This window comes from Bos javanicus, chromosome 8 (assembly GCF_032452875.1).
Source record: "Bos javanicus breed banteng chromosome 8, ARS-OSU_banteng_1.0, whole genome shotgun sequence".
Lineage (NCBI taxonomy): Eukaryota > Metazoa > Chordata > Mammalia > Artiodactyla > Bovidae > Bos > Bos javanicus.
In genome coordinates, this window is record NC_083875.1 from 102553569 (window position 1) to 102578913 (window position 25345).

Consider the following 25345-nt stretch of genomic DNA (forward strand, 5'->3'; position numbering starts at 1 on the left):
TGATATGGGGAACACGTGTAAACCTGTGGCTGATTCATGTCAGTGTAAGGCAAAAACCACCACAATATTGTAAAGTAATTAGCCTCCAATTAAAATAAATTAATTTTTTAAAATGTAGAACAAGAGAGGTATAAAATCACCATAGAACACCACAATGATAATTGCTACAGGCAAGATCCACTGGTACTGGCAAAATTAGTGGTGAAAGTTTAAAGATAAACAGGATTTTTGTGTTGTGTCAACGTAAGACCCTCTTAAATATGTACTAGAGAGAAATAGTAACTATTCAGAGGAGAACCCTGGCAGATGCCACTTTAATAGTGATCAAGATTAATATTTCCCATGTGCTTAGAACAACACATTGCATGTATGGGATTTTTTTCTTAAAAATTAATAACTTCAGTGTACTCATGATAAAAAAAGCAGACAAATCCAAATTGAGGAAAATTCTACAAAATGCTTAACTGGTACTCTCCAGATGTATCAAGGTCACAGAAGATATTAAGATAGAGAAATGGTCACAGTTCGGAGGAAACGAAAGCGTGCTGCATTCCGTGCGGTTGCAAAGAGTTGGACATGACTGAGCGACTGGACTGAACTGAAGGAGACATGACAACTAAATGAAATGTGGGATTATATTGGTCCAGGAAGAAAATTTTACTGGAAAATGGGGAAATATGAGTCAAGTCTGAAGTTTAGCTAATAGCATTGCAAGAATGTTAATTTCCTGGTTTCAATAACTGTTCTGTAAGATATTAACATTAGGAGAAGCTCAGTGAAGATTCATTGGGGACTCTCTCTACTATTCTTGTAAGTCTAAAATTATATCAAATTAACATTTTTTTAAGACAAAAAAGAAGAGAAATACGTACTTTGATTTGGTTATGTTGCTGCTGCTGCTAAGTTGCTTCAGTCGTGTCCGACTCTGTGCGACCCCATAGATGGCAGCCCACCAGGCTCCGCCATCCCTGGGATTCTCCAAACAAGAACACTGGAGTAGGTTGCCATTTCCTTTTCCAATGCAGGAAAGTGAAAAGTGAAAGTGACGTCGCTCAGTCGTGTCCGACTCCTCGAGACCCCATGGACTGCAGCCCACCAGGCTCCTCCTTCCATGGGATTTTCCAGGCAAGAGTACTGGAGTGGAGTGCCATTGCCTTCTAAATAATAGATACATCTGCCAGATGGATATGTCAAATAAGCATTTGGGAACATGAATTTCAAACATGGGGGAAGTATTAAAGCCGGAAGTCTAGATTCAGAGGTGTTGCAAATAGAAGTCAAAGTTGAAGCCCAAAGGCGAGCGATACCTCTAGGTCTGGGTGATGTGTTTAGGGTACCAACTAAAGATAAAGTAGGAAATCCACGTTTCTACTTCTGGAAGCATGGTGCCCTAGATACTGTGAGGGACCTTTGCAAAAAGGAATGGAGTCATCCAAGGGCTGAAACTGAAGTGGTGTGAGATAAGCACATCTGAAAATCAGGCTCTCCCCTCAGGGCTTATGTTAATAGCATCCTTTGAGGAAGGAAAGTGACTAGGAGTGAAACTGAAGAATCCTTTATTGAGAAGACCCTGAAAGGGTCTAAAGAAGTTCTAAGTCAATAACATACCCTGGCTCCTTGCAGAGTCATATGCTAATAATCTTTGAAGGAAAACATCCAACATGTAGATGCAAATTTTTCACAGGTTAATAAAGATCAACTAAATATGTGCTCATTAAAAAAAAAAAAATCACGAGTCACTTAAGGAAATAAACCACCATGAATGAGAATGATTAGAAACAGAAAACAGATTTAGACAGCAGGAACTTCAGATAGTAGATTATAGGCTAAGCATGTATGTAATGTTTGTTGAAAGAATGAAAAGAATTATAAAAATGAACAAGCAACACCACACTAATCAAAATGATCCAGCAGATCATTTCCACTTGTGATCATAAGGGAATAGAAGGGCCCAGAATTACCCTCTGTAACAACCGGAAAACTGAGCAGAATGTTTGGAATAAGTCTTCCAACAGAGCAGACAACACAGGCTTGATCCCTAAGACGAGTGCCACCCCCTCTCAGGCTCTCTGCCTGGAGACAGTTTCTAAACTTCAGGGTAGAGAGGGGAGCCCAGACTGAGCCTGGCAATCTTGCTGAGTTGAGGGGAGACAGAAACAGAACTCAGGGAGGATGGGGACATGAGAACAACTAAAAAGAAACTACAACATTCATTGAAAAGATGGAACAATTCCAGAATTTAATAATGTAAAATCCATAGTTTCTAGCATCCGATCAGAAGTTGCTATTCATGGGATGGGAACATGTAACCCATACCCAGGAGAAAAATTAGCTAAATCTTTCACTTCCAACCAATTTGTTGAAGGAGATTTGCTCTCCTGCCAAAAACAACCAAAAAGCAGACAAATGATACAACTAATATGCAGGTTACTATGTAACGCACACAGGGCCGTGATCTCTGAGAGACGGGAAACAAGGTGAGCCTTAGGTGCATCCCAGCGTGCTGCCTTGAGAATCTGCGGGGCTGTGGTGCAGGGAGAGGGCATGCAGGCAGAGCCCAGCACCCGTGCTGAGTTGAGGAAATGGAGCTAAGAGTCCAGAGAGACCCAGGTGACTAGAACTGTCATAACAGAATATTTGAAAGTGGAGTTACCCAGAAAGAAAACCTGAGGGAACTGAACATATTCCATCTCAAATATTGAGCTGAATACCGATCAACATCTGCATGTGAGGAAACTGCCTGAGGAGGTCAAAATGAAACACCTGAAGAATGAAAGGTGTTAGAACCTGGGGCTCCACCGAGCTGGAGATAGTGCCTTTCCCCACCGGTCAGACTGGAGAGACCTCAGGATTCACTCGGTAGAGTATTCAGAGAGGTCTTGCATCACATGTGGAGAAGAATTAGCCATGGAACAAACTTTGCTGTGATCCCACCCAGCAAATCTTAAAAGCAAGACCCAGCTACATGAAAAGGTAGGACATCACTAATCATAGGGGAAATGCAACTCAAAACCACAATGAGCTGTCACCTCACATCTGTTGGGATGGCCATTATCAAAACAGGAACTACCATACAATCCTTTATCCAAAGGAAGTGAAAACATTAATTCAAAAGGATATATACACCCCTCTGTTCATTGCAACATTGTTTACAATAGCCAAGACATAGAAGCAGCCTAAGTGTCCATAGATGGATGAAGAATATATGGTGTTATATACACAGTGGAATATTACTCAGCCATAAAAGGGAAGAAAATCTTGCCATTTGCAACAACATGTTTGAACCTCGAGGGTATTATACACTCAGTGAAATAACTCAGACAGAGAAAGACAAATACCATGTGATCTCACTTTTATGTGGAATCTAAAAGCAAAAACCTCAGAGCACACAGAGCAGACTGGTGGTTGCTAGACATTGGGAATGAGGGGTATTGAAATGGGTGAAGGTAGTCAAAATGCCTGGGCATGTAATGTTACAGCTTGTTGACTACAGTGAATAAGACTGTATTGTGTATTTGAAAGTTGCTAAGAGAGTAAATCTTAAAAGTTCTCAATACAAGGAAAAAAATTAAACTATATGTGGTGATGGCTGTTGACTAGATTTATTGTGGTGATCATTTTGCAATATATATATTTCAAAACATTATTTATATACCCAAAACTGATACAATGTTATATAGAAATTACATCTTAATTTTTTAATGAAGAAAAAGCAAGACCCAAAAGGATCCAACAGTTTCTAAGTAATTTAACTATGTCCTAGAGCAAACCTTAACAACATTTATAGGATTATAAAAATATCCAGACCCCAAGAAATAAAATTCAGAATGTGTGACAACTAAGCAAGAATTTGCAGACATGCCAATAAGCAAGAAAATATATCACTTAAAAAATGAATCAATCAAAACCAATCCAGAACTGATACAGATTTTAGAATTAGCAGACAAGGACATTAAGCAGTTATTTTGACGAAGATAAAAGCACATGAAAAGATGCTCAACTTCATTAGACCTCAGGGAAATGCAAGTCTAAACCACATGAGATTCTACTTCACATTCAGTAGGAAGATTAGAATGAAAAAGAAAAAGATAATAACAAGTGTTGAAATTGGAACCTTCATACGCTCTTACACGGTACTGGTGGGAATGTAAAATGATGCAGCTGCTTTGGAAAGTCTGGCAGTTCCCTAAAAGTTAAACATAGAGTTACTGTATCACCCAGAAATTCCATTCATGGACATAAACTCAAGAAAATTTAAAACATATATTTATGCAAAAACCAGTACACAAGTGTTTGTTGTAGCATTATTCACAGTAGCCAAAATATAATCCAGACAACCCAAATGTCCATCAGCAGATAAAGGGATAAACAAAATGTGGCATATCCATACAATGGAATATTATTTGTCAACAAAAAGAAATGAAGTACTGATACATGGCTTACAGCATGGATGAACCTTGAATGTGTTATACTATGTGAAATCTCAGACACAAAAGAGCAAATATGTCTTATTCCATTTATGCAAAGCACGTAGAACAGTCAAGTTTATAGAGATAAAAAGTATAATAGAGATTACTAGGGGTGGCAGGAGGAGGAAATGTGGAGTTACTGTTTAATGAGTACAGTTTCTTTTTTAAAAAATTCTGGAAATAAGTAGTGATGCGAATGTACTTTTAGTGCCACTGGATGGTACACTTGTAAATTATTAAGATGGTGAATTGTATGTGTATCTTACTGAAATAACCTAGCAAATCAATGTAAATGTAACAATTCACCTTCATTCATAAAAATATAAAAACTCATCTCTTCTCGTAGGCCCTCATCACCATTTCTTCAGCCCTTAACCTTAACGTTTTCTAGGCCAGAGGGTCTTGTCTTCCAGACTTTGTGAAGTCGCTATGAAGACAGTTATCTGTTACTGGGAAGCTTTCCGCTTCCTTGCAGGAACCCGTGGAAAGAGCCGCAGCCCCACAACCTCCACAGCTTGGGTAACATACATACATCCCAGATGGTGAAAATATCTCACCTGTCCAGTTGAGTGTGCCTTCTGGGTAGTTTCTCCTGTGTTGTCTAGAGGAATGTGGATGAAGAAGAAAATGTATTTCAGTCCTCTGTCTCACATGGGCCACTTAAATATTTTTTTTTTTTTAAACTTTGCATAATTGTATTAGTTTTGCCAAATATCAAAATGAATCCGCCACAGGTATACATGTGTTCCCCATCCCGAACCCTCCTCCCTCCTCCCTCCCCATACCATCCCTCTGGGCTGTCCCAGTGCACCAGCCCCAAGCATCCAGCATCATGCATCGAACCTGGACTGGCAACTCGTTTCCTACATGATATTTTACATGTTTCAATGCCATTCTCCCAAATCTTCCCACCCTCTCCCTCTCCCACAGAGTCCATAAGACTGTTCTATACATCAGTGTCTCTTTTGCTGTCTCGTACACCGGGTTATTGTTACCATCTTTCTAAATTCCATATATATGCGTTAGTATACTGTATTTATGTTTTTCCTTCTGGCTTACTTCACTCTGTATAATAGGCTCCAGTTTCATCCACCTCATTAGAACTGATTCAAATGTATTCTTTTTAATGGCTGAGTAATACTCCATTGTGTATATGTACCACAGCTTTCTTTATCCATTCATCTGCTGATGGACATCTAGGTTGCTTCCATGTCTTGGCTATTATAAACAGTGCTGCGATGAACATTGGGGTACACGTGTCTCTTTCCCTTCTGGTTTCCTCAGTGTGTATACCCAGCAGTGGGGTTGCTGGATCATATTTAAGGCATCACTTAAATATTTTTAATGATAAATTCTTAAGAAAAGCCAGTCTCTTAGAGAATCAGCAGTATTCAGTTAAAAGGAATTGTGGCATCAAGGTCTACAGTCTTTAATCTCACTTTTTTGGTCCCAGTGCAAGGTATTTTGAGTCTAGTTGTGTCTCTAAAGATAGATATAGCTAGCAGCAGACAAGATAGTTACAGCTGTTGATCATGGTCTGGCAGCTGGCTTCTCTGGTGGCACAGACAGCATAGAATCCACCTGCAATGTGGGAGACCTGGCTTTGATCCATGGGTTGGGAAGATCCCCTGGAGAAGGAAATTTCTACCCATTCCAGTAGTCTTGCCTGGGAAATCCCATGGACAGAGGAGCCTGGCAGGCTTATAGTCCGTTAGGTCACAAAGAGTCAGACATGACTGAGCAGCTAACACTTCACTTCAGACCTCAAATTTAGTTTCTTTATTTTTTTAAGGAGGAAAGCAAGGAATCAGATCAGACTTCAATTCATCTCAATAAGCAGAATGAACCCTGCCAGTCTCACTCTTTCATTACCCTGTGGTCTACTACATGTGTTCCACAGAGTGTTTTTTCTTCATAAATGTAATCTAATCCTCACTAATACGTCTTTCTCAAAGTTGCTGTCTCATTGATTTATATATTCCTTAGCCTTACTGAGAAAATAGAGTCTCTTGAAGTTTGTATCTGTCTTTCTCAATAAATGGAAATTTGGTAGCTACAAAAGTGAAATCATTTTTGTTGTCAGCAATGGTTACTTGAAGATTTGTTTTGTTTTCCTATTAGAGCATATATAGTTCATGAGCATTTTCTCCACTTTCTTCATCCCTTGTTCAAGATTATCACAAAAGAAAGTTCGAGGCATTCCCCAAAATTAACTCTTGGTTTTACATGTCTTACAATTCTTTAAATTGCCAAGGATTACTACATAGTTCCAAAACTTTGGGATTTATCAGCAAGTCAGTCTTCTTATACTGTTCTTTCCTATTTAGAATCGTCTGCCCCATGACCAAGTTCTTATTTCTCTTTGGTCATTTTCACATCAAGGAAGCCAGGTTTGCAATCCATAGTGAATTTAATGTAGTAAATCTATTCAGAGTGGCTCATGGAGGGAAATAGTTTTTGGCAATGTTTTCATAACAAATTAAAGACCTGGAGGAATGACCATCATCCAAAACTCAATCTGAGAAAACGAAGGAGGCAGCCAACATGGGCCAGAATGAAGAGTTTCTTGTGTGCCGAGAATATAAATTTTGTGACTTGACATTTCTCCAGGAATTGCTTTTGCTATAATTTTTCTTTGAAACTTGTGGTATAAATCAAGAGAAATGATCTGCACCCTAAGTCAGCTTGATTCTCTTGACTCTGAGGTTAACTCCTTGCTTTAACCCACGTTTGTCCATGCATGGGGTATCAATGATAACAGTTCAGACATGCTAGTGGGGATCTTCAACATAAAGAACCAGTTGTGTATGAGATGTCATTCTTGCTTTCAGGAAGCTTTCAGTCCACTTTGAGAGACCTATAAATGGGGGGCTTCCCTCATGGCTCAGTGGTAAAGAATCTGCCTGCCAATGCAGGAGACATGGGTTGAATCCCTGATCCTGGAAGATCCCACATGCTGCGGAGCAACTAAGCCCTTGTGCCACAACTACTGAGACTGTGCTCCGGAGCCTGGGAACCACAGCTAGTGAGCCCACGTGTCTGCAGTTACTAAAGCCAGCACACCCTAGAGCCAGCAGTCCATGCAAGAGAAGCCACTGCCATGAGGCCCACACACTGCAACCAGAGAGTAGCCCCCACTCTCTCCTAACTAGAGAGAAGCCAGAGCAGGAATGAAGCCCCTGCACAACCAAAAAGAAAGAAATAAACACAGTTATTTGTTCTAAAAAGATTCATGAGATCCCACTTGAGAGAGTAACTTGCTCAGGGAAGCTTGAGTGGTCTTCTATTTTGAGCTAGATCTGAAATTAGGAATAGAGGTTTTCCAAATAGAGAAGATTAGTGGGGGAAAAAAGCTTTCTAGATAGAGGAAGTAGCATATGCAAACACTTGGAAGCATGGAAGAGCCTTGTGGTTTATATGACTGGCACAGAGTTCAGTGAGGCTGGAAAGCAGAGTATAAAGAAAATTATCACACAAAAAATAGATGTCCTTTTCATCATAGGGGACTAGAATGCAAAAGTAGGAAGTCAAGAGATACCTGAAGTAACGGGCAAGTTTAGCCTTGGAATACAAAATGAAGTAGGGCAAAGGCTAACAGAGTTTGGCCAAGAGAACCCACTGGTCATAGCAAATACCCTCTTCCAACAACACAAGAGACGACTCTACACATGGACATCACCAGATGGTCAATACCAAAGTCAGACTGATTATATTCTTTGCAGCTGAAGATGGAGAAGCTCAATAGCAAAACAAGCTCTACAGCAAAAACAAGACCAGGAGCTGACTGGAACAGATCAAGAACTCCGTAATGCAAAATTCAGACTTAAATTGAACAAAGTTGGGAAAACCACTACACCGTTCAGGTATGACCTAAGTCAAACCCCTTATACTTGTACAGTGGGAGTGACAAATAGATTGAAGGGATTAGATCTGATAGACAAAGTCCCAGGAGAACTGTGGACAGAGGTTTGTAACATTGTACAGGAGGCAGTTATCAAAACCATCCCCACGAAAAGGAAATGGCAAAATGGTTGTCTGAGAAGATCTTACAAATAGCTGAGAAAAGAAGAGAAGCAAAAGTCAAAGAAGGAAAAGAAAAATATATCCATCTGAATGCAGAGTTCCAAAGAATAGCAAGCAGAGAAAAGAAAGGAGGAGCAAGAATAGCAAGGAGATCCTCAGTGATCAGTGCAAGGAAATAGAGGAAAATAATAGAATGGGAAAGACAAGAAACCTCTTCAAGAAAATTAGAGATACCAAGGGAACATTTCATGCAAAGATGGGCACAATAAGGGACAGAAATGGTATGGACCTAACAGAAGCAGAAGATATGGCAAGAATACACAGAGTCAGTTGGCACAAATACAGAGTCAGTTCAGTTCAGTTGCTCAGTTGTGTCCAACTCTTTGTGACCTCATCAGGAGAACTGTACAAAAAAAGATCTTCATGACCCAGATAACCATGATGGTGTGATCACTTACCTAGAGCCAGACATCCTGGAGTGTGAAGTTAAGTGGGCCTTAGGAAGCATCACTATGAACAAAGCTAGTGGAGGTGATGGAATTTCAGCTGAGTTATTTCAAATCCTAAAAGATGATGTTGTGAAAGTGCTGCAATCAGTATGCCAGCAAATTTGAAAACTCAGCTGTGGCCACAGGACTGGAAAAGATGAGTTTTCATTCCAATCCCAAAGAAAGGCAATGCCCCAAAATGTTCAAACTATCGCACAGTTGCACTCATTTCACACGCTAGCAAAGTAGTGCTCAAAATTCTCCAAGTCAGGCTTCAGTGGTACGTGAGCCAAGAACTTCCAGATGTTCAAGCTGGTTTTAGAAAAGGCAGAGGAGCCAGAGATCAAATTGCCAACATCCATTGGATCATAGAAAAAGTGAGAGAGTTCCAGAAAAAATTTACTTGTGCTTTATTGATTATGCCAAAGCCTTTGACTGTGTAGATCACAACAAACTGTGGAAAATTCTTAAGGAGAATACCAGACTACATGACCTGCCTTCTGAGAAACCTGTATGCAGGTTGGGAAGCAACAGTTAGAACCAGACATGAAACAATAGACTGGTTCAAAATTGGGAAAGGAGTACGACAAGTCTGTATATTCACACCTTACTTGTTTAACTTATATGCAGAGTACATCATGAGAAATGCCGGGCTGGATGAAGCACAAGCTGGAATCAAGATTGCCGGGAGAAATATCAGTAACCTCAGATATGCAGATGACACCACCCTTATGGCAGAAAGTGAAGAGGAACTAAAAAGCCTCTTGATGAAGGTGAAAGTGGAGAGTGAAAAAGTTGGCTTAAAGCTCAACATTCAGAAAACGAAGATCATGGCATCCAGTGCCATCACTTCATGGGAAATAGATGGAGAAACAGTGGAAACAGTGTCAGACTTTATTTTTTGGGCTCCAAAATCACTGCAGATGGTGATTGCAGCCATGAAATTAAAAGACACTTGTTCCTTGGAAAAAAAGTTACGACCAACCTAGACAACACATTAAAAAGCAGAGACATACCTTGCTGACGAAGGCCCATCTAGTCAAAGCTATGTTTTTTCCAGTAGTCATGTATGGATGTAGGGTTGGGCTATAAAGAAAGCTGAGCACCAAAGAATTGATGCTTTTGAGCTGTGGTGTTGGAGGAGACTCTTGAGAGTTCCTTGGACTGCAAGGAAATCAAACCAGTCAATCCTAAAGGAAATCAACCCTGAATATTCATTGTAAGAACTGATGCTGAAGCTCTACTACTTTTGCCACCTGATGCAAAGAGCCGATTCGTGGGAAAAGACCCTGATGCTGGGAAAGATTGAAGGCAGGCAGAGAAGGGGACAACAGTGGATGAGATGGTTGGATGGCATCACTGACTCTATGGACGTGAGTTTGCGCAAGCTCCAGGAGTTGGTGATGGACAGGGAAGCCTGGTTGTGCTGCAGTCCCTGGGGTCGCAAAGAGTCAGACACAACTGATCAACTGATCTGAACTGAACGGATAGGAACAGGATGGGGAGAGGTCGTGGTGTCCGTCTTTCCAAGCAGTCTCCTGTTGTATGGAAGCAGATTGTGAAGACTTGCATATAAGGGAAAGATTTGGAACTTATCCTAAGGGCAACAGGAAGCTATCAGAAGTTACTTGTTTTATTTTTAGACACTAAGGTAATGGGATTTTCTGCTCAAAACCTCTTATGTAAGAAACCAGCGCTGTCCTGCAGTCCCCGTGGTTGCCACGGAAGCCGTTACGCTAGTAAGTGGTCCACCCTTTCGTCAGTTGTTTGCATCAAGAGTGGGCCAGTCGAAATCCTCCCTTCATGTTTTTTGTTCTACTGAAAATAAGGGTTGGCCTTTTGCTAATATTTGAAGCTGTGAGATAGAAACCTTGTGGAGTGCTAGGTGGCTACATAAAGAAAGCTGCTTTGTACAGAGAAGCAGAAGGTGAGAGATGGAATCCTGAAGGCCTTGGAATCCACCAATTCTGATAGCCCTCTTTGCCTAGGCGTGTCCAAGTCTGGTCTCTCTCTCGTAACCACAGGAATCCCAGCTAATACAAAGAGAGGTTAACACCTGCAGGTAGGGAGTTTCAAATGACAGCATAAAAATCTGAAACCAGCTGAGTTTGGGGTCATTGTAATTGGAAGTTATATTAACTCTTACTGGTATGTGAGAAAGCTACTGCTTTTTATATTTTATGTGCAGCTACTCTCCTCTTTCTGATGGCTTTTTGACTGAATCTCTTGGAGTTTCCTAGACCAACATTTAGATTATCAGAGAGGTTATATTTTGTCTTTTTCCTTTCCTGTATGCATATATACGTGTGTGTGTGTGTGTGTAATTTCTTTTTCGTCTCTTGGTCAGACTCTTTAGAGCAGTGTTATGTAATAGCAGTGATATTCATCATTCTTATCTTATTCCTCACTTCATGAAAAAAGATTTTAATGTCTTCATCTTGGGTATAGTTTTTATAGTTCATGTCTGTAAAATAGTCTTCATCATGCTGAGAGGGTATTTTTTCTTCCAATCTGAGTTTAGTTTGAATTTTTTTTCTTTTAATTTATTTTTTGGTTGCACTAGGTCTTCGTTGCTGCACGCAGACTTTCTCTAGTTGCGGTGAGCAGGGCTGCGCTCCGTCGTGGTGCTCCGGCTTCGCATTGCGGTGGCTTCTCTTGTTACGGAGCGCAGGCTGTAGGTGTGCGGGCTCCGGAAGTTATGGCTCTCGGATTCGGTAGTTGGGACTCTCAGCTCGAGAGCACTGGATCAGTAGTTGTGGCATACCGGCTTAGTTGCTCCCAGACATGTGGAATCTTCCTGAACCAGGGCTTGAACCAAGATCCCTGGCATTGGCAGGCAGATTCTTTTATATACTGTGCCACCGGGGAAGTTCCTAGTTTGGATTTTTAAAAATTTGAAATGGGGTAGCACATTCTTTCAAATAATTTTTCAGTAATTATCAAGTTCATATTACTTTTCCTTAGAATATGGAATAAGTTAGTTACCTTATTTATTACATTTGAATCGTCCTTACATTCTGTCATAATCCCTGCTGGTCTCAATGTCCATTGCTTTCCTGCAGTCCTGAATTTGATGTGATATCATAAGCAGCCCAGAGCCATGTCCTTGTTTGCATGGTTCTAACATGTATACATTTTGTTTAACATTTGTGCCTTGCAAAACAGAAATCACCAGTATTTTACTTACTACATTTATACTCATATACTTTGTTTTTTGATATAATATCTGACAGAGTTGGATTAGGGGAAAAAATGAAGAACGCTTCTTTTTTCTGTGCTCTGAAATTGTTTAAATACAAAAGAAAAGCTGAATTGACTCCATAATGCCATTTCTTTATGAGTGACATCCATCTTTGGCAATCATTTCACTCAGATCTTTTACCTCTTATTGAACCAACTTTGGTAACTTATATTTTACTAGGGAATTGTTCAGGTTATTTATATTTTCAAATTAATATGAATAAAGTTTATAATATTCGTTGTTTTTGGTACTTATAGTCTTTCTCATTCCTGAAATTGTCTATATGTATATTTCCTTTTCCTTCTCTTTCTTTCTGTCATATTTGCTAGGATCTTTTCCAGTTCATTAATTTGTTTTATTTTTATTGATTCATTCTATTTTTGAATTTGATCTACTTTTTCTAGCCTTTTGTGTTGAATAATGTTCTCATATTTTCAATAAAGTATCTAACAAAGTCATTTAAGGCTGTGATGTTTTTGGAATGTATTTGGACACATCTCGTACATTTTGATATCTAATGTTTTCAGTTTGGTTCATTTTATTTTACTTTACAATATTGTATTGGTTTTGCCATACATCAACATGCATCCACCACGGGTGTACATGTGTTCCCCATCCTGAACCCCCTCCCACCTCCCTCCCCATACCATCCCTCTGGGTCATTCATTAATGTATAATTCTGTTTTTATTTTCTCTTTGACCCAAGGGCTCTTAGAAGAATGAAAGTTACCTGTATAGTGTCTACTTTTAAAACATTTTGTATTGAGACGATCTTTTGTCCTAGAATGTGTATTCAACCTAAATTGACAATGAGCAGGGTCTGGTTTTATCTTTATGACTTCCTCTTGAAAGTAAAGCTTTCTTTCCAGCCAACCTTCCTGCTCCTCCTACCATACCTAAGGAGCAGTCTTTAATTGTCAGTATAATCATTAAGTTTTTCATATCTTTTGAGCAAATATTGATATTGAAACTCTGTGGAGCATTAAGTCAGAGATATTTCCAGACTTATTCAGATAAATTCAGGTAAAAAATCAAGGCAAAATCTTGCTGTACAAATTGCACATGTCAGTCGTCCTTCTCTATAGAATGTTTCATACCAGCTGTGCCACACAGTGCAGAGATCAAGGAAATTAATGTTGGAATGATTCAGTTTGATCAGTTTAATTCAGGCATGGTTCAGAGAGGATGGTTGGATTTTATTGAAGAGGAGGGAAGGAAATGATTTGCTAGAGAAGAGAAGAAAGGGCTTTCCAGAGACAAATAGTTACAAAGGCCAGTAATAAAACATATGTGTATATATACTTCTGTTGTATGTATATGTGTTCATTACTGTTTACAAACCCTTTCATGTCCACTACTTTAAGCATTACAGTAATTCTTTGAGAAGGTATAATTATTATTTCCTGTCTTGTTGCTTGAAACACTGATGTCTAAAGAGCCTAGTGTGGAACCTAGATCTCCCTAAGCATTACAATAATTCTTTGAGAAGGTATAATTATTATTTCCTGTCTTGTTGCTTGAAACACTGATGTCTAAAGAGCCTAGTGTAGAACCTAGATCTCCCAGCGTGAGGCCCACTGTTTTTTCCATTATTTCATGCTAAGAAGGCAGCCCTCTAGAGGGTTGTCCCCAGCACAGCCCCCAGTGAGGATCAGGAGAAGGAAGGAGGGGTCTGGCTACCTGGGTGTCCGCAAAACGTGTAACCTCAGTGTTTGTCTCATTTGAGATCCCTGCAGTGAAGTTGAACGAGTTGCTCGAGAACTTTTACGTCACCGTAAAGAAGAGTGACGGCTCAGACTTCCTGGCCACGTCACTGCACGCCATCCGCCGAGGCCTGGACCGCATCCTGAAGAACGCAGGGGTGGGCTTCTCCATCACCAGCAGCACCTTCAGCTCGTCCACCAAGAAACTCAAGGAGAAGCTGTGGGTGCTGAGTAAGGCAGGGATGTCAGGGGCCCGCTCTCGCAACATCGTCTACTTCTCCGTCTCGGACGAGGAGGAGATGTGGCAGACGGGGTGTCTGGGGGATGACAGCCCTATCACGCTCCTGTCCACCGTGGTCAAGTACAACAGCCAGTACCTGAACATGAGGACGCTGCAGGAGCATGCCGACCTGATGTACGGCGACATCGAGCTGCTTACAGACCCGCAGAACCATTCCTACTTCGCCCGGACAGACAGCGTCAAGCGGGAGAGCCGGAGCGCTTCCACCCGCGTTTGCCATGGCAAGATCTACCACGAGCATTCCAGGGGCCACAAACAGTGTCCTTACTGCCTCCTCTACAAGTACATGTATGTCCACCGGCCGCCCACCCAAATGGAGGCCAAGTCCCCTTTCTACCTTACAGCCAGGAAGGAGGCTGCAGACATGGGCAGGGTGTGGTATGAGGAGCAGAGGATGGGCCTGCGGTCTCTTCGGGGAGTTGTCCCGAACTTAGCCAAGAAGGTCAAGCTGGAAAACTGTGAGAACTTCACCTTCGTCTCATTCACTCAGGTGTCCAGAAGGCTCAGCTCCCACAGCTGCTGCCAGTGAGTGCCCCCTGCGTCCTGGCCACTACCCGACTCATCCTAGTCAGGGGGCGCTCCCCCCTGCAGCCAAGGCTAGAGCTCCGAGGCCGCCGGGATGACCATAACTTCATGGTCAGGGTGTGGGACTTCCTGTTTCTTTGACTTCAGATTTGTTTTTTTAACTGAAAGTAGACAAGTGAAGATTTAGAATGTTTTATCCAGATGTGTGTCACCTCTGTTAAATTATAGAATCTAATACAATGTATAAATGACTACATACACAAGAGCAAAGAAGTTCATTTTATCTAGTGCCTTTTTAGCACAGATTTTCTCAAAAAAAAGAAGAAAAAAAACTTTCAGTAGTCATTAAAAAAAAAAAAAAATCCCAGTAGCCTAGTAGCTTTAGAATGTTTTGAAGACTCTAAACACTTTAATGAATTACAGTAAGGATCTAGGAGGAGAGAGGCAGACAGGTTAACTACTTCCGGGAGAAAACTTGTGCTTGGCACTCCTCTCTATGTTTGGTTGGTGGATAACTTGACCCTGCAGAGCATGCAGCCTTGCTTGGTGGAAGGTCATGGAGCTCCACTCAGTCATGCTGATAGAAAAGCAGGGCTGCTCTCAGCCCTGGGAGGAACTTGAGCTCTGCATCAATGGAGACAGTTTTATGAAAAAAGATTAATACACCAAACAGTGCTTGTGAGAACAAGATTTCCAGTGAACGAGGTGGTTCGAGGGAACATCCTGCAGTGAGAGAAAGTGTCTTGGAAAAGCGATCTGTGATCAAAACGTGAAAAACCTCCTGAAGCAGAAGTGCCTACATTTTCTTTCTCAGTGTGCTGTGAAAGCTGTTTTCGTTTGAACACTGTTTAGAGGTTTTTTGTGTTTTTTTTTTCATCTGTTCTTTGTGCCCTGCAGTTGTTCTGTCAGCATATAGCACTGGATCTGTAAAACAACTGAAAGTAATTTTCAGGCTTAACCAGGAAAAAAATCCAACAAAATAAGCTGCAAAGAAAAAAAAAATCCCCAAATGTGTTTTTATTAAAGAGTTTTGAAGTATATTTGTCAAAGTACGACTCTTTCAGCCACAAGAGATGTCATCATTTGAGGTTGGCACCAATGCTTGGCACACGATGATGTGCCAGCCTACCAGGTAAGCAAACCCAGCATCAAGGACATAATGGTAAAAATCAGACCGGTGATAGGTTATTAACAGTGTGAACACATTTCACTCAGGTGGGATTTAATCTGACCGTATGTTATTCACACATTAACAGAAAGTTACAATAACTGCTCTCAATTATAAATGAAAAAAGGAACCCAAAGAGTACTAATTGACAAAAATAACTTCTAGGGAATCTTCATTTTGTATCTGAGGAAAGACTGCCACAACCTCACACCATTTTGTTCCTGTGTGTGCTTTCTAACCCACAGTTAAAATTCCAGTATACGTTCATTTTGCAGGAGTCCTAAAATTAGTCATATTTCTTTTTCAAAATTTTGTTTCAGTATTAATTGTTTTTAAAAAATCATTCACTGGCCCTTGAAATATGTAATACTTCCTTTACTGGAGAGGACTCAACCAATGCTGCCTTAAGGTTTCATGTTATTCCCTTTTTAGTTCCTGCAACACTTATTTTATTAGTTGATCTTTCCTGAATGTAGATTAACTTTGGTATGTCTCCATCTGTGTGTAAATAACAGGTAATATGTAATAAGCAGTATTATAAGCTATTGACTACTGTTCTGTTGTGGTTTCCTATAGGGATTTTAGGATTTTGATTAAAAAGAGACAGAACCTGAGGTACAGTTTCCCTCACTTGCTGAACACCCAAAGGAAATTTCACTTGAAGATAGCAAATGGTCATTTTTCTTGTCAGTACTGCTCCTAAACAGAAATATAACCTATGTGAAACTGTTGGGCAGAGCCTGCAGCCTAATTAATAAGACTTCCATCTTTATTTTAAATAGATTCAAGAAAAAATTGCCGTTAGGTGTCGCTGGGATCTTTTCAGATTTTAACGTTTCCAAAAGTAGTAATAACTGATCCAGAGGCTATAATCTTTCTGTCGACAGTGGCTTTTCATCAGCTGAATAACAGTCTCTGCCTCAGCTTTGTCGCTTATCACCCATGTGGTGAACTTTCAACCCTCAGAGTTCTAAAGGGGATGATTATGATTAGAGTCAGGAGGTAGAATCTCCAGTGATGCCTGATGGAAGGAAAGAGTCATTATCTCATTGTCCGAACTGCCCTTCATCAAACTGCCCTAAATGCCCTTCCCGTTCCTCCTTGGGGACTGGGAGTGAGAAAGAGCACATGTATCAGGGGTTGCTCTGCGCCATCCACTGTGTATTTGTATGTAGGGGTGTGTGTGTGTGTGCACACACACTTTAAGCTTATAGGTAGGAACACGTAATAAACCCGCTAACCTGGCAAACATCTGTCCTGCTACACGGCTGTGTCCACGGTCAGACGATCTAAGGGGGCTGCATAGCTAGCTCGCTAGCCTTCAGAGCTCAGGCCGTCGTTCTGTCTTTTCAGCCAGCTCTAAATCATACCTGCTGGGATCTCGGGGATTTTCTCCTCTTGGCCTGATAAGCCAGCGGAAGGGAGAACCCCAAGAGAAGAAAGGGGAAGGTTATGAGTACTTTCTCCACTTACCTGTAGTTGTTGTTTTTTTTTTTTTTAATTCATAAGTGGAATTGAGTAGGGGGAATTGGCATGTTCACAGAGGCAGAAGTTGCCGTGGCTCCTGTCAGGAATGGTGGGGCTGAAGGTACTTCGGGAGGACCCCGCAAGTCCTGTGGGTGAGCTCTTGCCTGCAGTGTTTCTGCATCTGCTCTAAAGGGAGCCCTGCTTGCTTGGTACCTCCTCCCCAGAATCTCCCCAGTCTCCCCTGGGAAGTTTATTCTGCCAGAGACACCTGGGGCATCAGCTTTAAGGGAGTGATTCATTGAAATGTAAAGGCGTTAGCACAGCACTGGACACACAGTAATTATGCAATAAGTCTTCCCTATTTAGTTACAGTCTTTGGGAAAAGCAATAATGATATTCAGCTAATCTGCTTTATACCACTTATTCCTTCCATGATGGAAAGTCTCCTTTAAACTGTTAAACTTGAAGAGGAAACCAAACCTTATAATCTGGTCACATTTATACCCAACACATCAAATTCTACCTCCTACACCTCGAAGCCCGGATACCTCAGATATAAGCAAAAACGATTAAAGAATTTCAGAGAAGCCCTGAGAGGCTTTGTGAGAAAGCTTTCCATTGTTTACTGTGTTTGCAAAGGGGAGTGTTATGGGAAAACCTAACCAAAGTTGTGAAAGGATTGGTCTCCTCAGTGATGTGGCATTTCCCAGCTTTCCTTGGGTTATGTGCTGTATTAACCTGCCCTGACTGACTCATGGTGTTTGTAGAAGTGTGAAACTCTTGTTACTTTGATTTTTATCTCAATTCAGCCTTATTAGAACATCAAGCACTGTGCCTACTTCTATCAGCATGTTCATAGACAGCCGCGGAGAAAATCTAGACAAAATAGTCCTCCCATAGAAGCGGAAGCCTCTGGCTATACAGGAAGGATGGCCAGATTGGCAGCGCCTTCTCTCCTCCGGTGGTCAGTGCTGGTCTCCATTTCCTCAGCTGTGCGGTGAGATGATTGGAATTGATCATCTCCAGAGTGGTCAGTGTTAACGTCCCTGCAGTTCCTTAAGGCCATCTAGTCAGGAAGTGGCAAAACCAGGAGGCAGAATTCCTAATTCCTCAAGACCATACACTTAGTCTCCTCAATGAGTGCTTCTCAGTATATTGGAATGCTTTCTTTAGGAATAATAATTTTCTTCAAGTTTCACAACTCCTTAAAATTAATATTTTGTTACCTCTGGAGGCAGCAGAATATTGATTATTTTTCTTAGATTAGGCCAACACCTAATGACCATTGGTAATTAACATGTATTGTTACCACTTAAAATGTTTAAATATTACGCTTATCAGATAATACATCCCTTTGTTGCTTTTTTTGAAATCTGGATTGCTCACCATTTTTGAGCTAGTAACCAATTACCTTTAGCCATCCAGGAATACAAACAATGAAGACCTCAAAGAAGAGTTACCTCATTTCCTCTAAGGAGCTCCAGTTTAGTCTAAGTTAAGGCCCATACATACTGAGTAACTGTTAACCAACAGCCCTGAGCCGAAGAATACATTAAAAGTTTCAAATTCATGTGTATCTTTAAATGCTTTTACTTTGGGGGTGATCTTTTAATGATGCTCTATTTTAAGAGAAAACAAATTTGTTTAGGCAGAGTTCTTAGGTAGGAATCTTTGTTGTATTTTCCCATATAAATTATTATCTGAGCAAAAACATGAGGGGGAGACTGGTGATGACCTAAAGCCGAACTCCCTTTCTAAGGGAAGAGGTGGCTTTGGGAGATGAGAACTAGTTTATCTGGAAATTGCTCTGTTCTGTACCCATGTATCCTGACACCGGGGGGTTTCCTAAAACTCCCCCGGGGGAGGTCTCCTGTCCTGGCCAAGTTCACCAATTATGATGATGATGGTTGTCAGCACTTCTAGTTCTTTACAGCCCAAGAAATCCAGAGAAGTTCCTTATGTTTTCATTGTTGATCAGAATCAGATTTTTATGCTCAATTAAAATACTGTATTATTTATCTAATGTGGTTCATTTGGAAGTTAATAATTTCAGGAAATAGTTATTAAGACCCAGAAAAAGATCACTGGATTATATGTAGATGCATATTGCTTCCATTAATATTAAAAGCAATTAGGTAGATCCCTCCCTGACATTGAGATGAGAATGGGCTCCTAAATAAAACAGTAAAACAGATTTGATTAATTTACATTTAGCCGTAGTTATTGTTACTGATTTACTCCAATAAGTTTCTGAAAGATTCAGATTTGACTATGGTAAGTGCTTCTCATGGCTGCCTTGTATTCTCATTTAATTCTCACAACAGCTCTGCAAGCTAGGTCTAATTATTCCTATTAACTGAGAAACCAAGGCTAAATCTCCCTAAGTCTCACAGAGTTAATAAATTGGAGAACTTAAGTTTGAGCCCAAGTCTTCTCACTCCAAATGTGCTCAAGGCATTGATGGTCCAGTGGTTAAGACTCTGTGCTCCTAGAGCAGGAGACATGGACTCCAACCCCAATCCCTGGTCAGGAACTAAGATCTCACATGGGTAGCCAAAAAAACAAACAAAAACCCCAACCCTAAACTACCTTCTTCAGGCCCAAAGAGGTCAATTTATCACAGAGCTTTTTTTTTTTTTTTTTAAATGTTGGTTTTTTGGCCACACTGTCCAGTATGTGGGATGTTAGTTTCCCAACCAGGGATCAACCTATGTCCCCTGGAATGGAAGCCCAAGTCTTAACCACTGAACCACCAGTGAACTCCCTATCACAGAGCTTTGAAAAATTAAACAGTTTCTGCTTGTTTGGGAAATATTTTTTCTCAAACCATATTGTGTCATACCTTGTATGTGCTTTCTCACTAATTCAGTATTTTTATATAATTCAATACTTCCTGGAAAGCCTGATTGTTTTTTGTGAATGAGTATGACATCGTCTGCCTATCAAGAACCTTCTGTGTTTATCCAGTAAATTACTTGTGTTATCTTTTGTCCACCTTAAAGGGAGATGATCATGCCAGTTTAGTCTAATAAAAGTCAAGTCGTTTACAAAGTGTACCTCTTTTGACATGGGTATTACTGCTGAAATGTAAAGGACCTCCTAACCTACATCACAATTATATGCTCAGGGTTTTTACTTTTGCTTTTTAATTTTGACATCAGAGAATTTTTACAATCTTTAGGCTAAAGCATGCTTATAGCAAAATATACTTATTTAGTCATTTGTTTTCTGTTCTTTCCTTTATGAGTACATGTTTTTCTGTTATGAGACTTAAAAAAACAAAAGGCTCTGGTTGTTTTGATTGTTAACTCTGAGATAGCCTAGGCAAATCCCCCTATTTTACCATTAAGAAATGGAAACTCAGAGATACCAAAGAGCCCATCCAAGGTCAGCAAGACAATAAGTAGTGGAGTGAAGACTAGAAAATTAATCCAGAATCTTCCTTCTATACCATAGCTGGGAAGATTTGGATTTTTTTAAAATTCATTAACGGGACTGCGTCTGGCAGAACATCTGGCTAGCAGAAGCCTCTGGTGAGTTCCAGCCTTCCCAGAAAAACACTCATAAAGACCCAGAAGAAGGCTGCCTCTCAATTCTAGAATCTAGGAGAAATCTTACAATTTACAAGGCATCTGGAGGCGGACTGAGAAAAAACGTTTCAGGTTGTAGCTTACTGCTTTCTTTTGTTTTGACTCATGAAACAGAGGTTCTGTGAAACAGAAAATCTGAAAGGTATTTAATACTTGTTCTCATTAACCATGTCTGTCTCCTTACTCAAAGCCCTGGCGCTAGAGAAGTAACTGGCTTATCCTTTCTCTTAACCAGATTCTCTGTCCTGCCCTTTCTTCCGTCTCCCCAGCCACCTCCTCTTCATTCAGTCCAACTCCAAGTCCTGGGGCTAACACGTGAGCAGAAAGCAGAGAGGGCCTATCAGTGGCATCATGCGTTTTGAGAAAAACACGGGAACAGTAGATAAGCAAGTAGCAGAATATGCAAATATTGTGATTTTTCACATACAGTGTAGGATCAGAGAGAGATCCAGAAAACCAAGCAGTAAAAAGGAAGAGGATGCCACTTCAATAGCAAAGTGTGAAAGTAGAAATTGGGCTTGGAAATATGCACATCTCTTTACCCTCAACCTGTACATCCAAAAGAAGGGATTTGACAAACACTTAGGTGGACAGATGGCATAACCAAAGGCAAATACGGAGTTTGAGGGATAAGGACAGCATTTAAGTATGAGAATAGAGAAAAAAACGGGGCATTAAAAAAAAATACGATTGAACCAAGGAAAATGAATAGCTTCCACAACACTTGAAAATGAAAGTGATCTGCAGGGAACAAAATTTTAGAATTCTCTGTGTCATATTTGAAGGAACTGAAGAGTCACTTCTATGTGGCAGTAATATGTTACCTTAAGATGGGGATGGACTAAACGAGAAAGACAGTGGAATACAATGAAAAAGACCAGAAAGAAGGATTTCAAGGGAGCTAAAAACACAGTAACAGATTAAAATCCACATTGGAAATAGAAAATAATACTGATGCTTAAAAAAACTAAACGTGAAGGACAAACTTGATATTTTCTTCCTAATGTTCTTTCAAAAGAAACAGGAGAAGAAAATATGGGAAAGATAATGGATTCAAAAAACAGAACATTAGCTAAATACTACTGACATTTGCTTTCCTGATGGGAAGACCAGATTGACAAAAAAAATCATTAGACTATAAAAATGAAACCTTCCCTGAACGAAATGAAAATCTGTGTTTAGATTGAAAGGTCTCACTGCATTCCAGGCCAAAAGTGAAATTTGTTCCTAATCACCTCCTGGCAAAATTTTAAACTACCAGGGAGAGAGAATGAAAAATCCTGCAGCCTTTCATTCAGTCAGACTCCAGACTGACTTTTCACTGTTGCACCAAGTAAGTGCCACGAAACAATAGGGAATTCTGAGGGGGAAAGTGACTCTGGGATATGATAACATTTATGTGTTGTACACAGTTTATGTGTAAAGATAAGGGACATATTCTTATGACATTCAAGAAAGAAACCATATTATGTACTATTCTTATAAAGATATACTGCAACCTACAAAGCTTGGTTAAAATTTTTTTTTTTTTTTTTACTGAATATGATTTCAAGGGACTCTGCAGTATCAGATCATTACCCACTAGAAGAAAGATATGTTTGCTTTTAAATAGATAATATGGCCAGAAGCCACATATCCCAAAATGCCCAAAGTCCTCACTCACTAAATGGACTGAACTAATACAAGAAAATGAAAAACAGTTGCCACCTCACAGCATCATATTTCTTCATTTTTTAATTACTGAAGTAATACTTGATCCCAAATAGTTCAGTTGGTAAAGAATCCGCCTGCAATGCAGGAGACCCCGGTTTGATTCCTGGGTCAGGAATATCCTTTGGCGAAAGGGATAGGCTACCCACTCCAGTGTTCTCGGGCTTCCCTTGTGGTTCAGCTGGTAAAGAATCTGCCTGCAATGCAGAAGACCTGGGTTCAGTCCTTGGGTTGGGAAGATACCCTGGAGAAGGGAAAGGCTACCCACTCCAGTGTTCTGGCATGGAAAATTCCACGGACTCTATCAGTCCATGGGGTCACAGAGTCGGACACAACTGAGCAACTTTCACTTTCATAGTATAAATAGAAAATTTAGATATCTTTTTACAAGTATAATTGCTCTATTTTCCTCACTACCATTTAAAACACTATCTTGATGGTCCCTTGCTTCCATATGAGAACAGGGAGGGGGGTCCCCACGTTTGTCTTGGAGTCTGAGAGCCCAGACCAGAGCTTGTGGAGGCCGTCCTGTGTGCTTCTCCACTATTCCCAAACTCAGAACTAACAGCAGGTGCAAAAGTAGAAAATTACAGAAGATAAATGTGTGTTGTAACAAGAGACCAGGAGAAATGAAACTTGTTTTATAAGAGTACAAATGCCAGAAAAGTTCAGTTTCAACAACAGAAACTGGCCAGAGGCATTTGAGGGGCTTTCCTCAGCTGTAATTGAAGTTTTACGTAATTGTGTTTAAATTCAGACAGTAAGAGAATAAAAGCAGTAAAAACAAAAGAGCTCACTATGTTACTTCCAGGGTCTACAGTGTCAGTGTTAGAACTTAAACCTGGGTTGCTTCGTTTTGGTTTTCATTTGGTTGCACTGGACAGACTTGAAAACACCCAGTAATACTGAGTATCGTTGACCTTGCCCAGGTCCTTCCTGGTGGTATGAAGGTTTTGTCTGTGCCCCCAAGTGGTCATGACAATTGAAACTGGAATTTACATTTTAAACAGCCTTAGCACGTTTGCTTTAAATTTAGCGATAGAAAAGTGAGTTGGTTGCTTTGCGTTTGTTTAGTTTTTCTTCTGAAGCACAGCAAAACCTCTTCCAGATGGAAGGAGTCTCTTATGGATAAATTCCAAGTGTAACCTTTCGCAGGGTCTCCTCTTGCTTGGCTATAACTGACAAAAGTCTGTTCACTCTAACTATTTGGACAAGAAACATGATGCTTTTATTTAAAATGGTAATGCTTTCTCTGTAGTTGTATGTTCCAAAAGATAGCAACAAAACTGTGTCCTGATGTTTTTGTTGTCTTGGATCTTTTTTTTAATGTAGAGAGGCTGTCCATAATTTCTTAATACTGGGAACATCATTCTGAATGACAGAGGAAATGGTCAATACCTTGAATTATTTTATTGTATCATTTTCAACTTTTTCTTTCTTCCTCCAGTGTGGCCTGCACATTTACTCCTATTTTTGTGCACATGTGATCTCCTGAGTGGGAAAGCGTGCAAAACCTTGATTTTCTGTCATAAGAGTGTCAGGGTTTCTTGTTCATTTAGCCCAGCCCTCTCATTGATAGTCTAGTGGAGTCTTAACGGTTTGCAAGGTTCTGGGTTTTTTTTTTAAGCTGTTGGTGTATTGTTCGGTTTGGTTTATGTACATGCAGCTTGACTGTTTAACCCAGATTTTTAAAAATAAAATGTTAATGTATATTTTATGTCTGTTTTATTAAAATAACTGAGTCGTTTTAACTTACTCAGCAGTATGTATGGTTTCTGGATTTTTTAATTTTAGTATCATGTTTCTGGAAATATGTTTTCCTTTGTATTTTGCAAAATGTTAGGATATTTTGAGCTGCTCTGTACCTGTATCCTGTGTCTCCTGGCTGTTGCTCTGGGTGAAATAGTTCTGACTGACTCTCCCTCTGGTTCTTTGACTTGAGTTTCTTCACTAGGTGGGCTGAGAGCCCATTTGGGAAACTCTCAAATCCTTAAGTATTTTTCAGAAACTTGTTTCTTAGGAATGATCTTAACTGTTGTATATAGAGCAATAAATTTCAGTGACTGTATATTGACCATTGTATATATGTCTCTAATGTTTTTCTGCTCTTTAAATTAGTATTTATGACTTTGTTGTTGTTCAGTCACTAAGTTGTGTCCGACTCCGCGACCCCCATGGATTGCAGCATGCCCAGGCTTCCCTGTCCTTCACTATCTCTCCACGTTTGCTCAAACTCATGTCCATTGAGTCGGTGATGCCATCCAACCATCTCATCCTCTCTTGCCCCCTTCTCCTGCCCTCAGTCTTTCCCAGCATCAGGGTCTTTTCCAGTGAGTTGGCTCTTTGCATCAGGTGGCATTTATGGTTTTAAGGGAGTGCATTTAATCCTGAAGCCTTTTAAAGTTGAAATTTACTGCTCTCTAGATATACAAGAGTTAAAATCATTCCTAAGAAACAAGTTTCTGAAAAATACTTAAGGATAAGTATAATGTGGTAATAGTGAAAAGATGAGAAGTTTCCTTCACAGTTATTGACCCTAAAGGCAGATTTCATCTCTGCTCATTGTTTTGCTTATAATTTTTAAAAAGACTCCTGAACCAGTTAAAAAATTTGATGAGTGCTATAGGTCATCTTCTGAAGAAGATCCATATTTGCATGCA

The 25345-nt window shown here is 40.2% G+C and overlaps 1 protein-coding gene across 3 annotated transcripts in view; it reads left to right on the plus strand.

The window, feature by feature from the left end:
* KIAA1958 (KIAA1958 ortholog) overlaps positions 1-23474 on the plus strand; it is a 133172-nt gene extending 109698 nt beyond the window's left edge. For 2 of the 3 annotated variants that reach the window (XM_061426512.1, XM_061426510.1), the window contains one exon: positions 13948-23474. In XM_061426512.1, coding sequence (XP_061282496.1) covers positions 13948-14754 — 807 coding nt within the window. In that variant the 3' untranslated portion in view covers positions 14755-23474. The remainder of the gene's footprint in view (positions 1-13947) is intronic. The other variant, XR_009738217.1, reaches the window with a different exon arrangement.
* Positions 23475-25345: the final 1871 nt, after the last annotated feature.